Source organism: Saprolegnia diclina (genome assembly GCF_000281045.1).
Source record: "Saprolegnia diclina VS20 unplaced genomic scaffold supercont1.41, whole genome shotgun sequence".
Lineage (NCBI taxonomy): Eukaryota > Oomycota > Saprolegniomycetes > Saprolegniales > Saprolegniaceae > Saprolegnia > Saprolegnia diclina.
In genome coordinates, this window is record NW_008246108.1 from 531,189 (window position 1) to 541,731 (window position 10,543).

General features: G+C 57.9%; 5 protein-coding genes across 5 annotated transcripts; 2 read left to right on the plus strand and 3 right to left on the minus strand.

The window, feature by feature from the left end:
* Nucleotides 1-866: 866 nt before the first annotated feature.
* SDRG_11455 (hypothetical protein) lies at nt 867-4,070 on the minus strand. The gene is made up of 15 exons (XM_008617498.1): nt 3,702-4,070; nt 3,527-3,654; nt 3,115-3,479; nt 2,975-3,074; nt 2,813-2,925; nt 2,627-2,763; nt 2,447-2,583; nt 2,312-2,390; nt 2,142-2,265; nt 1,909-2,096; nt 1,647-1,860; nt 1,552-1,603; nt 1,277-1,508; nt 1,139-1,235; nt 867-1,095 (listed from the first exon to the last, which is right to left on the minus strand). The coding sequence occupies exons 1-15, from the start codon at nt 4,038-4,040 to the stop codon at nt 926-928; spliced, it is 2,475 nt and encodes an 824-aa protein (XP_008615720.1). The 5' UTR covers nt 4,041-4,070; the 3' UTR covers nt 867-925.
* Nucleotides 4,071-4,195: 125 nt separating this feature from the next.
* Nucleotides 4,196-6,198, minus strand: SDRG_11456 (hypothetical protein; the record flags this gene model as incomplete). The annotated part of the gene is made up of 12 exons (XM_008617499.1): nt 4,196-4,314; nt 4,367-4,427; nt 4,472-4,640; nt 4,689-4,716; nt 4,778-5,003; nt 5,052-5,215; nt 5,270-5,391; nt 5,438-5,568; nt 5,617-5,717; nt 5,762-5,805; nt 5,850-5,979; nt 6,030-6,198. The coding sequence occupies 12 exons, from the start codon at nt 6,196-6,198 to the stop codon at nt 4,196-4,198; spliced, it is 1,464 nt and encodes a 487-aa protein (XP_008615721.1).
* Nucleotides 6,199-7,713: 1,515 nt separating this feature from the next.
* Nucleotides 7,714-8,891, plus strand: SDRG_11457 (hypothetical protein). Its single transcript, XM_008617500.1, has 5 exons — nt 7,714-7,876; nt 7,925-8,071; nt 8,117-8,363; nt 8,410-8,559; nt 8,609-8,891. The coding sequence occupies exons 1-5, from the start codon at nt 7,727-7,729 to the stop codon at nt 8,782-8,784; spliced, it is 870 nt and encodes a 289-aa protein (XP_008615722.1). The 5' UTR covers nt 7,714-7,726; the 3' UTR covers nt 8,785-8,891.
* Nucleotides 8,785-9,501, minus strand: SDRG_11458 (histone H3). Its single transcript, XM_008617501.1, has one exon. The coding sequence runs from the start codon at nt 9,470-9,472 to the stop codon at nt 9,062-9,064; it is 411 nt and encodes a 136-aa protein (XP_008615723.1). The 5' UTR covers nt 9,473-9,501; the 3' UTR covers nt 8,785-9,061.
* Nucleotides 9,502-9,910: 409 nt separating this feature from the next.
* SDRG_11459 (histone H4) lies at nt 9,911-10,222 on the plus strand (the record flags this gene model as incomplete). Its single annotated transcript, XM_008617502.1, has 1 exon — nt 9,911-10,222. One exon carries the CDS (start codon nt 9,911-9,913, stop codon nt 10,220-10,222), a length of 312 nt encoding a protein of 103 aa, XP_008615724.1.
* Nucleotides 10,223-10,543: the final 321 nt, after the last annotated feature.

Here is a 10,543-nt window from a genome sequence, read left to right on the forward strand (position 1 = left end):
TGAGACGCGTGCGATCGTCATCCAGAATTGGCTAAGTATAGCGCCACTAGCACTTGGGGAGTTGGGATCATGATGGCGCCGCCAACGGCAGCCATTGCCTGCGATCGCGAGATACGACCGTTGTTAGTTGTTGTTGGAATGAGTCTATTGAGATATTATTTCCTACAGGTTTTTCTGTTTTGTTTACACGGTGCGTTGAGAGGCGGGCGTCTTTTGGCGAGAGTGCGTTTTTTGGTGATTTGTTGTGGGAGGTTTTCCTTCGAGGCTAAGTGAGTAACGACGCCCTCTTGGCCAATCCCGAACGGGTTACGGCACGGCGGTTCTTCCGATTGGGTACACCGCGCAGAGGCAGGATGTCGGCCAATTGAATTTGCATGCGCGCAGCTGGATTTGAACCCGCTATCCGTTCGAGCTCGAATTTAAGTGGAACGCCTCGACCACTACACCAGGGGCCGACCCTCGACCGTTGTTAGTCCATGGGTCAATCAATGCCTTGGGTTGAGCCAACTGTTCGATCGTTCCCGTGGTGTCTCTACTCGAAGGATGCATTTGCATTGTTGCTTGGTGTCTCCAGGACGATAACGATCGGGACGCCGCGCTCGTGCAATATCCAGGCGTGCGGTTGCTACCTCTAGTACCTTCCATATGCTATGATGGTAGGCCGGTGGAGACTAGCTGCAATTTTGCGTGGTGTTTGCCATACAAGGGGTCACCATAAGCAAGCGTGGACGCAATTTGACCACGCAACGCTCGTCGAATGACGTTTGCCTCGCGCTACAGCAGCCAACGCGACACACTATGCTGGGGCGAAGCGCGATGCGTGTTCATTGGTTATAGATCTGCGGCGACCTCGTTTGGACAAGTAGTCTACTGGTATCGTGCAGGTACCCTCCGTATTCCAGCGTTGAGCGTGTGTCGTTGCCGACTACCGGAAAAAGATGACCGACAAGCGCTTCGAGCGGATCGCCGACTTGAGGGGGCCCGTGCGCGGTGCCGGTGCGCGCTTGATCTTGCGCTTCCCGATAAAGAACGTCCGAACGCGGGAGAGAAAACTCGGGGCTTTGAGCGTCTGCGGCGGCAGCCTCGGGCCCACACCTACACATCATTGTTGGTCGTGAAATTTCGTCATCTATTGTACTTCGGTTGCGGGCGCTTGTCTGCGCCGACGTCGAGTTGAGCCGCATAAGCATCGGCGCGTCAAAAGGCCGTGGCGTCGGCACCGCCATCGAGAGCAACTAGGCACGTGTCATGCACCCAACACAAGAGAGACTTCTACATGGCTGAGGGGTAGCGACGGGCTGCGCTGCATGGACGCAAAGTCGACGACCACCGAACCGTTCTCGACGCTGTGGACGACGGCCAAGAAGTACTTGGCTGTCAGCGGGTACCGCGCGTAGACTTTGGTGCCGGGCACAAGACTACAGTGCTTTGCTTTCGACTCGCAGAGCATGCGGTGCAGCGCGAGGTTGCCGTGGCACTCGTGAATCGCATCGTCGAGGGCCTCCCACCTACGCCCAGATGGCTCCACCGGCCAAAGATACGACGTTGTACCCCTGGACGCTCTCCCAGTTGGTTGTGATCGTACCGCCGTTCCGTGGCAGCACTAGCAAGAACCGATATGGCCAATGTACCACGAGGCGACGTACCAGAGGCATCGTCGAGCGACGTGATCACCGCGTAAGGGACGCTGGTGACGGTCTCGCCACAGTCAAAGACGATCGTGTACGACGGGTGCGACGCGTCCGAGACCTGCCCCGAGCAGTACCGCTCGAACCGAGGGTTCCACGCCAAGACGTGGTCGAGCTTTTCAAACGCTGCGGGTTTCTCAATACCCACCGGACGCACGTGGTCCAAGGGCACCTACCCCATGCAATAGTTCAACTCTCGAATCGCGCGACGCCAACGTACGTGGGTGGTTAGCGTGCCGTCTGGAAACCGAACGTCGCACGTCTCCTCCGCTATTGCGACCACCTGCGCGACGACGTCGTTCTTGGTTGCCGGGTTGCGCACAATGACTTGGTCGCCAACCGACACGACATTGCGATGACTCGGCGTCGATCGCAGCGCGCTCTGCTCGCCGGGCGGTGCCGGCTCATCTACACACCTCGATTCAAATGAAGTACAAAATTACGCCAGCTTACATTTCATGAGGTTGGCCACCGGCACGACTGTGTCGATGTCCCCGTCGTCGAACTCGACCCAGACAACGGTTTTGGATGCGATTTTGACAATAACACCGGGAAGTTTTGCGTCTACGACCCGCACCTGCGACGGTGTCGATGATTTTTGCTACACTAGACCGTGGACGTACTCGCTCGTGAATCGAAAACTCGGTCATTTCGGTTTGAATCGACCATTTCTGGTCGTCAACAACGTCGTCGTCGTACCACCTAACACGTCCGCCTGTCAAAGAGACAAAGACAGTGGATAGTGGAATGGGTTTTACGGAGGTAGGGGCAGTAGCTTCTGAAGTCGCACGTTGCTGAGCACGGTGGCGTTATCAGCGTAGGGCAACACGTCGCCTTCGATCGCCGTCGTGCGTCGAAGGACCACGCTCAACTGCGGTGCGTGGTTCGCGTCCATCTAAGCGACTCTGGCGTGGGCCGAGTATCCACTTGATACCTACCATGAGGACGCGCGCGCCAGCGTAGTAGACGTCCAGCACGCTCCCGAGCTCTTGGCGCTGCGCGTTGAGCTCATGGCCCGTATCGATCATCTGTAGCGCACTGAGGTTGATGTGTTCGTGCAACACGCCACGCAGGTCTAAGTCCATCGTGTCTCCTGGCACGTGGCAGCTACAGCAACGACGAACCTCGAACTGAGCACGTGTTGTTGGCGTCACTGCCCGTGTCGCACCGACCAAAGTACGACGGGAACGTCGAGACGAGGACACCGGCGCCGTGGCCAGTTTGCTGGAGCGTTTGCCTGCGGCGAGCGCATTTAGCGCGTCAAAATCGGTGCCAAACACACATACTTGAGGTCTTCCAAGTGGTTTTTGCAGTGGAGGAGTTGCGTCTTGTAGGTCTCGGCGCGCTTGACGAGGACGGTCGTGTCCACATGATCGAGTCCGGGACCTACACCGCGTCAAGATACGGACGTCAAGGCGCGCTGTACATGACGTCGCCGGCGTCGACGCCGATGAGACAGCGCTGACATGATGTGATTGGTGCCACGACGCCGAGTCGCCATCGCCATCGTGCGTTGCGGGGGTCGGTAGCTCCATCTCGGGCGCCACAAGGTCGCCCGGTGGCGGCGCAGATCGGTGTGGGTACGTCCCGCTGGGCGGAGATACGGCGGATTCCTTTGCTTTGGGCGACGAATTGAGCAGGGGTAGCTCTAGTGACGCCACCGACGGGCGCGGCTCAGTCGGCGCTGCTTCTAACCGCGCCTCGGGGACGTCGACGAGCACCATGGCGTTGTCGAGGACAACCGTGTAGTACTGCGGTGCAGTTGCAAAGAGGATTGTGCCCGGGTACGAGCTACCCCACAAAAAGAATCGTGAGGATGTAATCGTAGCATCCTTTACTCGGTGTCGTCGTGAAGAATGACGTTGTCGCCAGCGCGCCACCGGGATATTTGGCACCGATTGAGCGACCGCAGTTGCCGCGTCGACGCGCGCTTCAAAAGCGGCGGCGGCTTGGTTGGCGACGTCGACTATGCAATGCCATGTCGACTACAAGCATTTTTTTACATGCACGTACCGGCGGTGTCGGTGCGACCGGTGGTGCCATGGTCAGCGTCGCCAAACTCTGTCGCTTGGCGCGAGCTTGGGCGATGCTTTCGCGGCGGTTCACCGACACAGCGCGGCGTTCGGCGTCCATTTGCTTGATCAGTTGCACTGTCGCGCCCTTGACGCCGACTTGGCGCGTCTGCAGCGCTTGCTGGAGCCGCGGACTCAGTCCGCGCGAGTTGGCGTTGACGTGAAGACGGCGGGTCGGGTTGGGCGCACTCGACTCGATCTCAATCGACATCCGCTTGGGCTCGGCGACCGGCGGGGCCGTCGGCGTGAGGCTCGAACGACCGCGCTCGGCCTTGGGCATCGCTAAAAAGTGCGCTTGCCGTTACAACGGCCGGGTATTCTGGGCAAAACGCAGTGTTGTTTAACAATAGCTCGATAACAGAGGAGTCATTGGCGTGAGTGAATAATGGCGCATACGGATTCCGTGTTAGTGACGAGACGTAGTTTCTTCCCGAATCACTGCAACTGCGCCGAGAGCGACGTCTTGCGACTACAGCTGAGGTCGAGCTGCAGTTCGTCGGCATTTTTGCTCGATGGTCGGCGCATTCCATCGGCGAGCGCCCGCAAAAGACTTTCTATCGAAATGCAACTCGTCAACCTTCAGCAGCGCAGTAGCAATCATCGTACTTCGTGGTTTGTTCACAGGTGGAAGGAACGGCGGCGGCGACACGATTGTTGTCGACACCAGCTAGAGAAACCCATATCAAGAGTCTCTGGCGTCGAACACTGCACCTGGTCGAAGGGCACTGCTCGTATGGTGTTGGTTGCAAGAAATCGGATATCCGCCATCTCATGTGGTCCAACGGTGACGACGACACCGGCAAAGTACTTTGCCGAGCCATGGAACCGCGCGAGGACCGTGTCGTGGCGTTGAAACCGGGGAGGAGGTTGTACATCAGGACTACAAGCCACGATATGAGGGGTTGTCGGCAGCACCACGGCCTACTACAAGCAGCGTCGCTGGTGGCGGCTCCACACTACATGCCACACACACAACATGTCAAGATGTTGACCGCAGTACATCATTGGGTGGCATACCAGACGCGTCGTGGAGGTGCCGCAACGCGTTTGCGGGTACATGCGCGACGGCGTCGCCATCGTCAAACACGACCGTGCACGATGCAGCCGAGTCCATGCTGGTGATTTGCGCCGTGCCGAACGCATCGTAGCTCGGGTGGCATGCCAACACGTAGTCACCGACGTAAAAACGACCGGTGGGTGCCGTGGACGCTACGACGACCGGTGCGAGGCTCGTCACCGGCACCTACCGGGTGTTCTACAAGCGCTCTCAACACAAAGAGCGATCATGTACCTCCTTGGCCACGGTGCCATCGGCGAATCGAAGACGGTAACCGTCGGCCCCGATGGCGCGAACCCGGCAACGCTCCACGTGCCGCGTCCACGGGTGCTCTGCCAACACCCACGTGTCGACGTCGTACATCACAAGCGCGGATGGATTAGCAACCGAGCTTAGCGCTACTGGCATCCACCACGGTGAGAGCAGAAGGTAGGTTGTCCATCACAACATACATGCATGCGGGATGCGTTCTGTCACGGCGTAAAGGGGATCAACCGCCGTCGTCGAGGCGTTCTTGTTTGTCTGAACATCGCCGTCGTCATCACAGGGTGTATGTGGACGGTCGAGAATCGCCCTAGCGCTCAAGTTGGGGTCGATAGTGTGTATGTGACGGTCGATACGGTTGGTAAACCACCAAGGATGCGACGGCCACCCGCACATAGTTGTGGGTGGCGTCGACGTAAACGGTGCACGACGTCGGCGTCAACCTCGCCACGACGACGGCCGACTGCAGTTGCTGGTCAGCATCCGCCTACCACTCACAAATAGGTAGGTTCAGCATTGCGATCGTTTGGCCCACGAGGAAAACTCGGGCACCGGGGTTGAACCAGTCGACTTGACGCGTGAGGTCGCAGTACATCTCGACGAGGTCGGTCGACGCGGCGTCCGTCGCCCGCGACTCTACGCAGCGACGGTACAGCGTCACGCCTGAAAACGAGACGTACCCGGTGAGCCACTGGCGCTGCTTGTCGCCGACATGCCCTCGCTCCTATGCGTCGCCTTCTGCTCCTGCAATCACCAGTGTAGCAGCACCCGTTGCTCTGCTGCAAGTGTTGGTCCAGATGCCGAAGCGTCTCCAAAAGCTCATGCACGTGATCAAGAGTCGCCTTGCCGGCCGCTAACTGAATGACTTCCGCCGCTGTGCCGAGACTCGAATCATCTTCTATATCACATGATTTCATTGTCAGCGACACTATCACAATCATGCTGCACCATCGGGGAGCGGGGCGTGAATGGGTGTGACGACCACTGCGCCGTTGGCCAACGAGCCCTCGGACGATGCAAGCACCAGCGTGACGTTATCGTCGGTCGTCAACACGGACAGCGTTTCGGGCTCACGGTGGAACCAGTCGTCTGCTGATACATGAGGAATCGCTCGCATCGAAGAGTCGCATACTGGATTCGTAGCTGGCGCCGCTTGTAGCATCAAATGCTAGACTCAAGCTCACGTAATTTCGTCCAGGAGTCGTTGGTCAGCGCCCCCGAGCGCTGGTGGAACGAGCACTGGGATAGTAGTCGGCCGCGCCGGTGGCAGTCGTAGTCTCGTCCGAACCTATCGTCATGCGCGTCCGTCGAGCTTTTCATCTACACGTACGAGGAGTTCCTCGAACGGTGTTGGAGCATATAATTCGGAGTGTCGGGCATTTGGCAACGACCGCGGCGGCGCGTCGATCGGCGGGAGGCTCCCGACGTCGTTCCAGTGCCGCCGAGCGTGACGCCGACGCGTTGCGTCGTGTTCCTCCATCGTGCAACGTCGGCGATGCGTCCGACGTTCAACTGCAGAACGCAACAGGATTGGCCCAGCATCCCAGTCCTATCTTTAGTGCAGGTCAACGGTACTGCCACCCGCGACGCGTCTGCTTTCGCCAAGCTAACAGCAGGCATGTTCGCTTCTCTCAATATGATTCATGCAACGAATCGATGCGTCTCTCTCACTGGACGGACACTGCGTCTCGACTGTTGGACGGCGGTCGCCATCGCCGACGAGGGATTGCCCGGTCACGGCCACTGGGTTACGGCGATTGAACGGTCCACCGGACTAGTTACACGACGATACAGCTACGGTGACGCTTGGTGATCACCATCGCACCGACAACGTCATGATGACTTTTTGACGTCCAGCGCCGTGGCCTGTTGAGGTGCAAGTCGAGGCGAGAGGCGACGTGTTGATGCGATACTTTGGCTGCACCACGACAACACCAAACTCTGTGTCTTGATACAAGGTTGATATTTAAGGGATGGGCTGATACGGAAGCGACTGACACTATCCTGATGCTCGAGGTCTTGGAGGCGTGTGCTCGAGATATTAGTTTTTGAGCCTCAATGCAGCCATCGCCGTCGACGCGTCACTGTCACATCCAGGCGATCCGACAGGCCGAGCATTTTGAAATGATCTTAAGTGTGCACGAGTAGACGTCAAACTCACACGAGTAACAACAGGCCGTGTGTAAAACAGTGTTTCTCGATGGAGTGCGTGAAGCTTGGCTCATGACATGGACGCTCATGGGTTCTGGCGTCAGTCAGCGCCACAACCCACAACCTCCGATGCATCGCGAAGACGAGCGAAGACGGCCTTGAGCCGATGTGCCTTCAACAAATTAGCCTGCGCTTGGTACGAATAATGCCATCTAATTCGTAGATGTGGCATGTACCTCGTTCCTAGTTTTACCATCGTAGACGTACCCAGTCGCGTCATGATTTCCTTATCCCACTCCTTTATAGATAATATTGTCATATAGACGATCCTGCTTCTCGGTTTAGAGCAGTAGACCGATGTGCCGCGTGCCAAACCTTGCGCCGGCATCCAGGACCGATGGTACGAATTACGGATAAGTGACAGGCGGTTGAAGTGGGCCTCCGGATAAGACGCAGCCCGTGCCCCGATCGCAAATCTTCCAGACAGTGAAAGCATGACCTGGCCACGCTTCGCCTTTGCCGTGTGGGCCTGCGCCATGCTCGCAGCTCTCGTCGCCGCCGACGTACCGAGGACGACGCCGGGCTTTGTCTACAAGGGCGGCCTCGCGACGGCGCCCGTCCAGCTCGAGATCTTCATCGACCTCGTGCGTTGCTTGGCCCACCGCGTCTCGCTCACCTAGCACGTCCTCTAGCTCTGCCCGTACTCCAAGGCCGCGTATCCGGCGATGAAGAAGCTCGAGGCGGCGTTCAAGGGCTCGGACCTGCGCATCACGTTCCAGGTCCTCCCGCTGCCCTTCCACAAGCACGCGTTCACGGTCGCGCAGTCGGCGGCGACGTTGGTAGACGACCTTAGCCCATCCCTGCATGCTGCTAACGCAACGTAGACGCATCTGCTTGGCATCGAGACGTTCCCGCCATGGCTCGAGACCATTTACGCCAACCAAGACCGCCTGTACAATGCGCCGACCAAGGACATGACCGCCGTTCACGTCGTCGATCTACTCTTTGATTGGGCGAGCACCGCCTTTCCTACACTCACAAAGGAAGCGTGGTCGGCGCAGATGACGGGCCATGGTGGAAGCGACATGGACGAGAAGACGCGCCAGCTCTTCCGCTACTCGCTCGCCCACGGTACTCGCTGCACTGGGACGGCCCACGCCTTACTTGCTGCTCGTAGGCATCAGCGGCACACCCATGTTCTACCTCAACGGTGTGCACTACGACGCCGCCGATAGCTCGTGGAGCTTTGAGCAGTGGCACAAGACGATCCAGGCGCTTGTCGACGCCAACAAGCCAGCGACGCTGCACGAATTCGACACGTCGGCCGGTACGTGAAGGGTTCATGATCGATTCAGCTTGCTCACGAACGGTTCTAGCCATGCTCTTGGCGTCGCAGCGCCGACTGCCCTCTCGCCGCGTCTTTTATGGCGACGTGACCAACGCGAACTGCAACGGCGCGGGCCAAGCCTGTGAGTTCCTCCACCAGCAATCAATGTGTTGCTCGGCCGACGAGGTCTGCATCGTCCAGCACGGCTGCAAGGCCTTCGCGTAAGCGCTACGAGCCAAACTGTAGTTTCACCATAACAGCCTTGACACCGATCTCGTCATCGATAAAGAATTAGCCTTCTGTTCGTCGTGGAAGGTTCGTAGTCATCTGGACTTAGGTGCTCTGTGAGAAAAAGAGCCGAGCTGAGAGGTTGAGGTACTCTAAGAGCAGTGAGGCAGAGGATCCGGGGCGCTGGTGATGGAAGGACGTCATTTCTTCGACAAAGGGTGGTGTTGAAAAACACCAGTGAGGGGTGGTGACGTACTACGTCACCAGAGGAAACTTAGGAGCGTTCGCCACGGATGCGGCGGGCGAGCTGGATGTCCTTGGGCATGATCGTGACGCGCTTGGCGTGGATCGCGCACAAGTTGGTGTCCTCAAAGAGGCCCACGAGGTAGGCCTCCGAGGCTTCCTGAAGCGCGAGGACCGCGGAGCCCTGGAAACGCAGATCCGTCTTGAAGTCCTGGGCAATCTCGCGGACAAGGCGCTGGAACGGCAGCTTGCGGATGAGAAGCTCCGTCGACTTTTGGTAGCGGCGGATCTCACGGAGCGCGACCGTACCCGGGCGGTAGCGGTGGGGCTTCTTGACGCCGCCGGTCGCCGGCGCGCTCTTGCGAGCGGCCTTGGTGGCGAGCTGCTTGCGGGGCGCCTTGCCACCGGTGGACTTGCGAGCGGTTTGCTTGGTGCGGGCCATCTTGAGTAGAAGTTGTTGTTGTTGTCGAGAGAAACTTTCGAAATGAGCAAAGTGAGATGCTACGCTTTGAAAAAAGGCGCGTTGTCTCTCCCAGAAATTTCCGCCAATCAGTCGACGTTGTGTTCCCGCCAAGGGCGTGGATTGGTAGACACATTGCATGGTTGCTTGGGATTGGCTGAAAGGCATGGGTTGCGCGCCGACTTTATTCCAGCCATCTTGATTTGGCATTTCGGACAAAGATGTTGGAAGCCGCTGGGCGAGCCGTGCGGTTATCTTGTCACCCACATCGGCACGTGCGCCCATTCCAAAATTTCCGCCAATCAAGAGTACTCTTTGTATACTTGGCCAATCGATGACCACCTTACCATTTTGGCGCCTTTTGAACGCTCAATCACACTCACTTTCAATTTCATCAAGTACCAACAACACCTCAACAACATGTCGGGACGTGGCAAGGGCGGTAAAGGTCTCGGCAAGGGCGGCGCCAAGCGCCACCGCAAGGTCCTTCGCGACAACATCCAGGGCATCACCAAGCCCGCGATCCGCCGACTCGCGCGCCGTGGCGGCGTCAAGCGCATCTCGGGTCTCATCTACGAAGAGACGCGCGGCGTGCTCAAGGTCTTCCTCGAGAACGTCATCAAGGACTCGGTCACGTACACGGAGCACGCGCGCCGCAAGACAGTGACGGCCATGGACGTCGTGTACGCCTTGAAGCGTCAGGGCCGCACCTTGTACGGCTTTGGCGGCTAAGCCATTAAACTGTGGCGACCATAGAGTCGTCAACCACACTGGTGTTTTTCAACACCACCCAAACCACAAGAAACGAGTTGCGTATTCACCTTTTCTGAGGTGGGCAGCCATTATTTTGTGTAAAGTCCGAGACACAAATGACTTTGATGATCGTATGTGACCACGTTTGTTGACTCGGGATGTCGGCCAGAAACTCGAATTGAGTTTGAGTTGCTGGCTCTTGATGAACGTCCACCGTTGCTATTCCAAGACGGTGTGAGCAGACGCTGGTGTTATGAGACGTCATTTGTTTTATCTTTATTTCTGCCGCACCCTTTCATA

Excerpts from the sequence above, each read along its gene's own strand:
- SDRG_11455 (XM_008617498.1), bottom strand. The coding sequence starts at position 4,040 with ATGCCCAAGGCCGAGCGCGGTCGTTCGAGCCTCACGCCGACGGCCCCG. Across the intron at positions 2,926-2,974 it reads AACCACTTGGAAGACCTCAA|GCAAACGCTCCAGCAAACTG; the intron begins GTATGTGTGTTT and ends CGCTCGCCGCAG. Across the intron at positions 2,584-2,626 it reads CTGGCGCGCGCGTCCTCATG|ATGGACGCGAACCACGCACC; the intron begins GTAGGTATCAAG and ends AGAGTCGCTTAG.
- SDRG_11458 (XM_008617501.1), bottom strand. The coding sequence starts at position 9,472 with ATGGCCCGCACCAAGCAAACCGCTCGCAAGTCCACCGGTGGCAAGGCG.
- SDRG_11457 (XM_008617500.1), top strand. The coding sequence starts at position 7,727 with ATGACCTGGCCACGCTTCGCCTTTGCCGTGTGGGCCTGCGCCATGCTC. Across the intron at positions 8,072-8,116 it reads CGCAGTCGGCGGCGACGTTG|ACGCATCTGCTTGGCATCGA; the intron begins GTAGACGACCTT and ends AACGCAACGTAG. Across the intron at positions 8,560-8,608 it reads CGAATTCGACACGTCGGCCG|CCATGCTCTTGGCGTCGCAG; the intron begins GTACGTGAAGGG and ends GAACGGTTCTAG.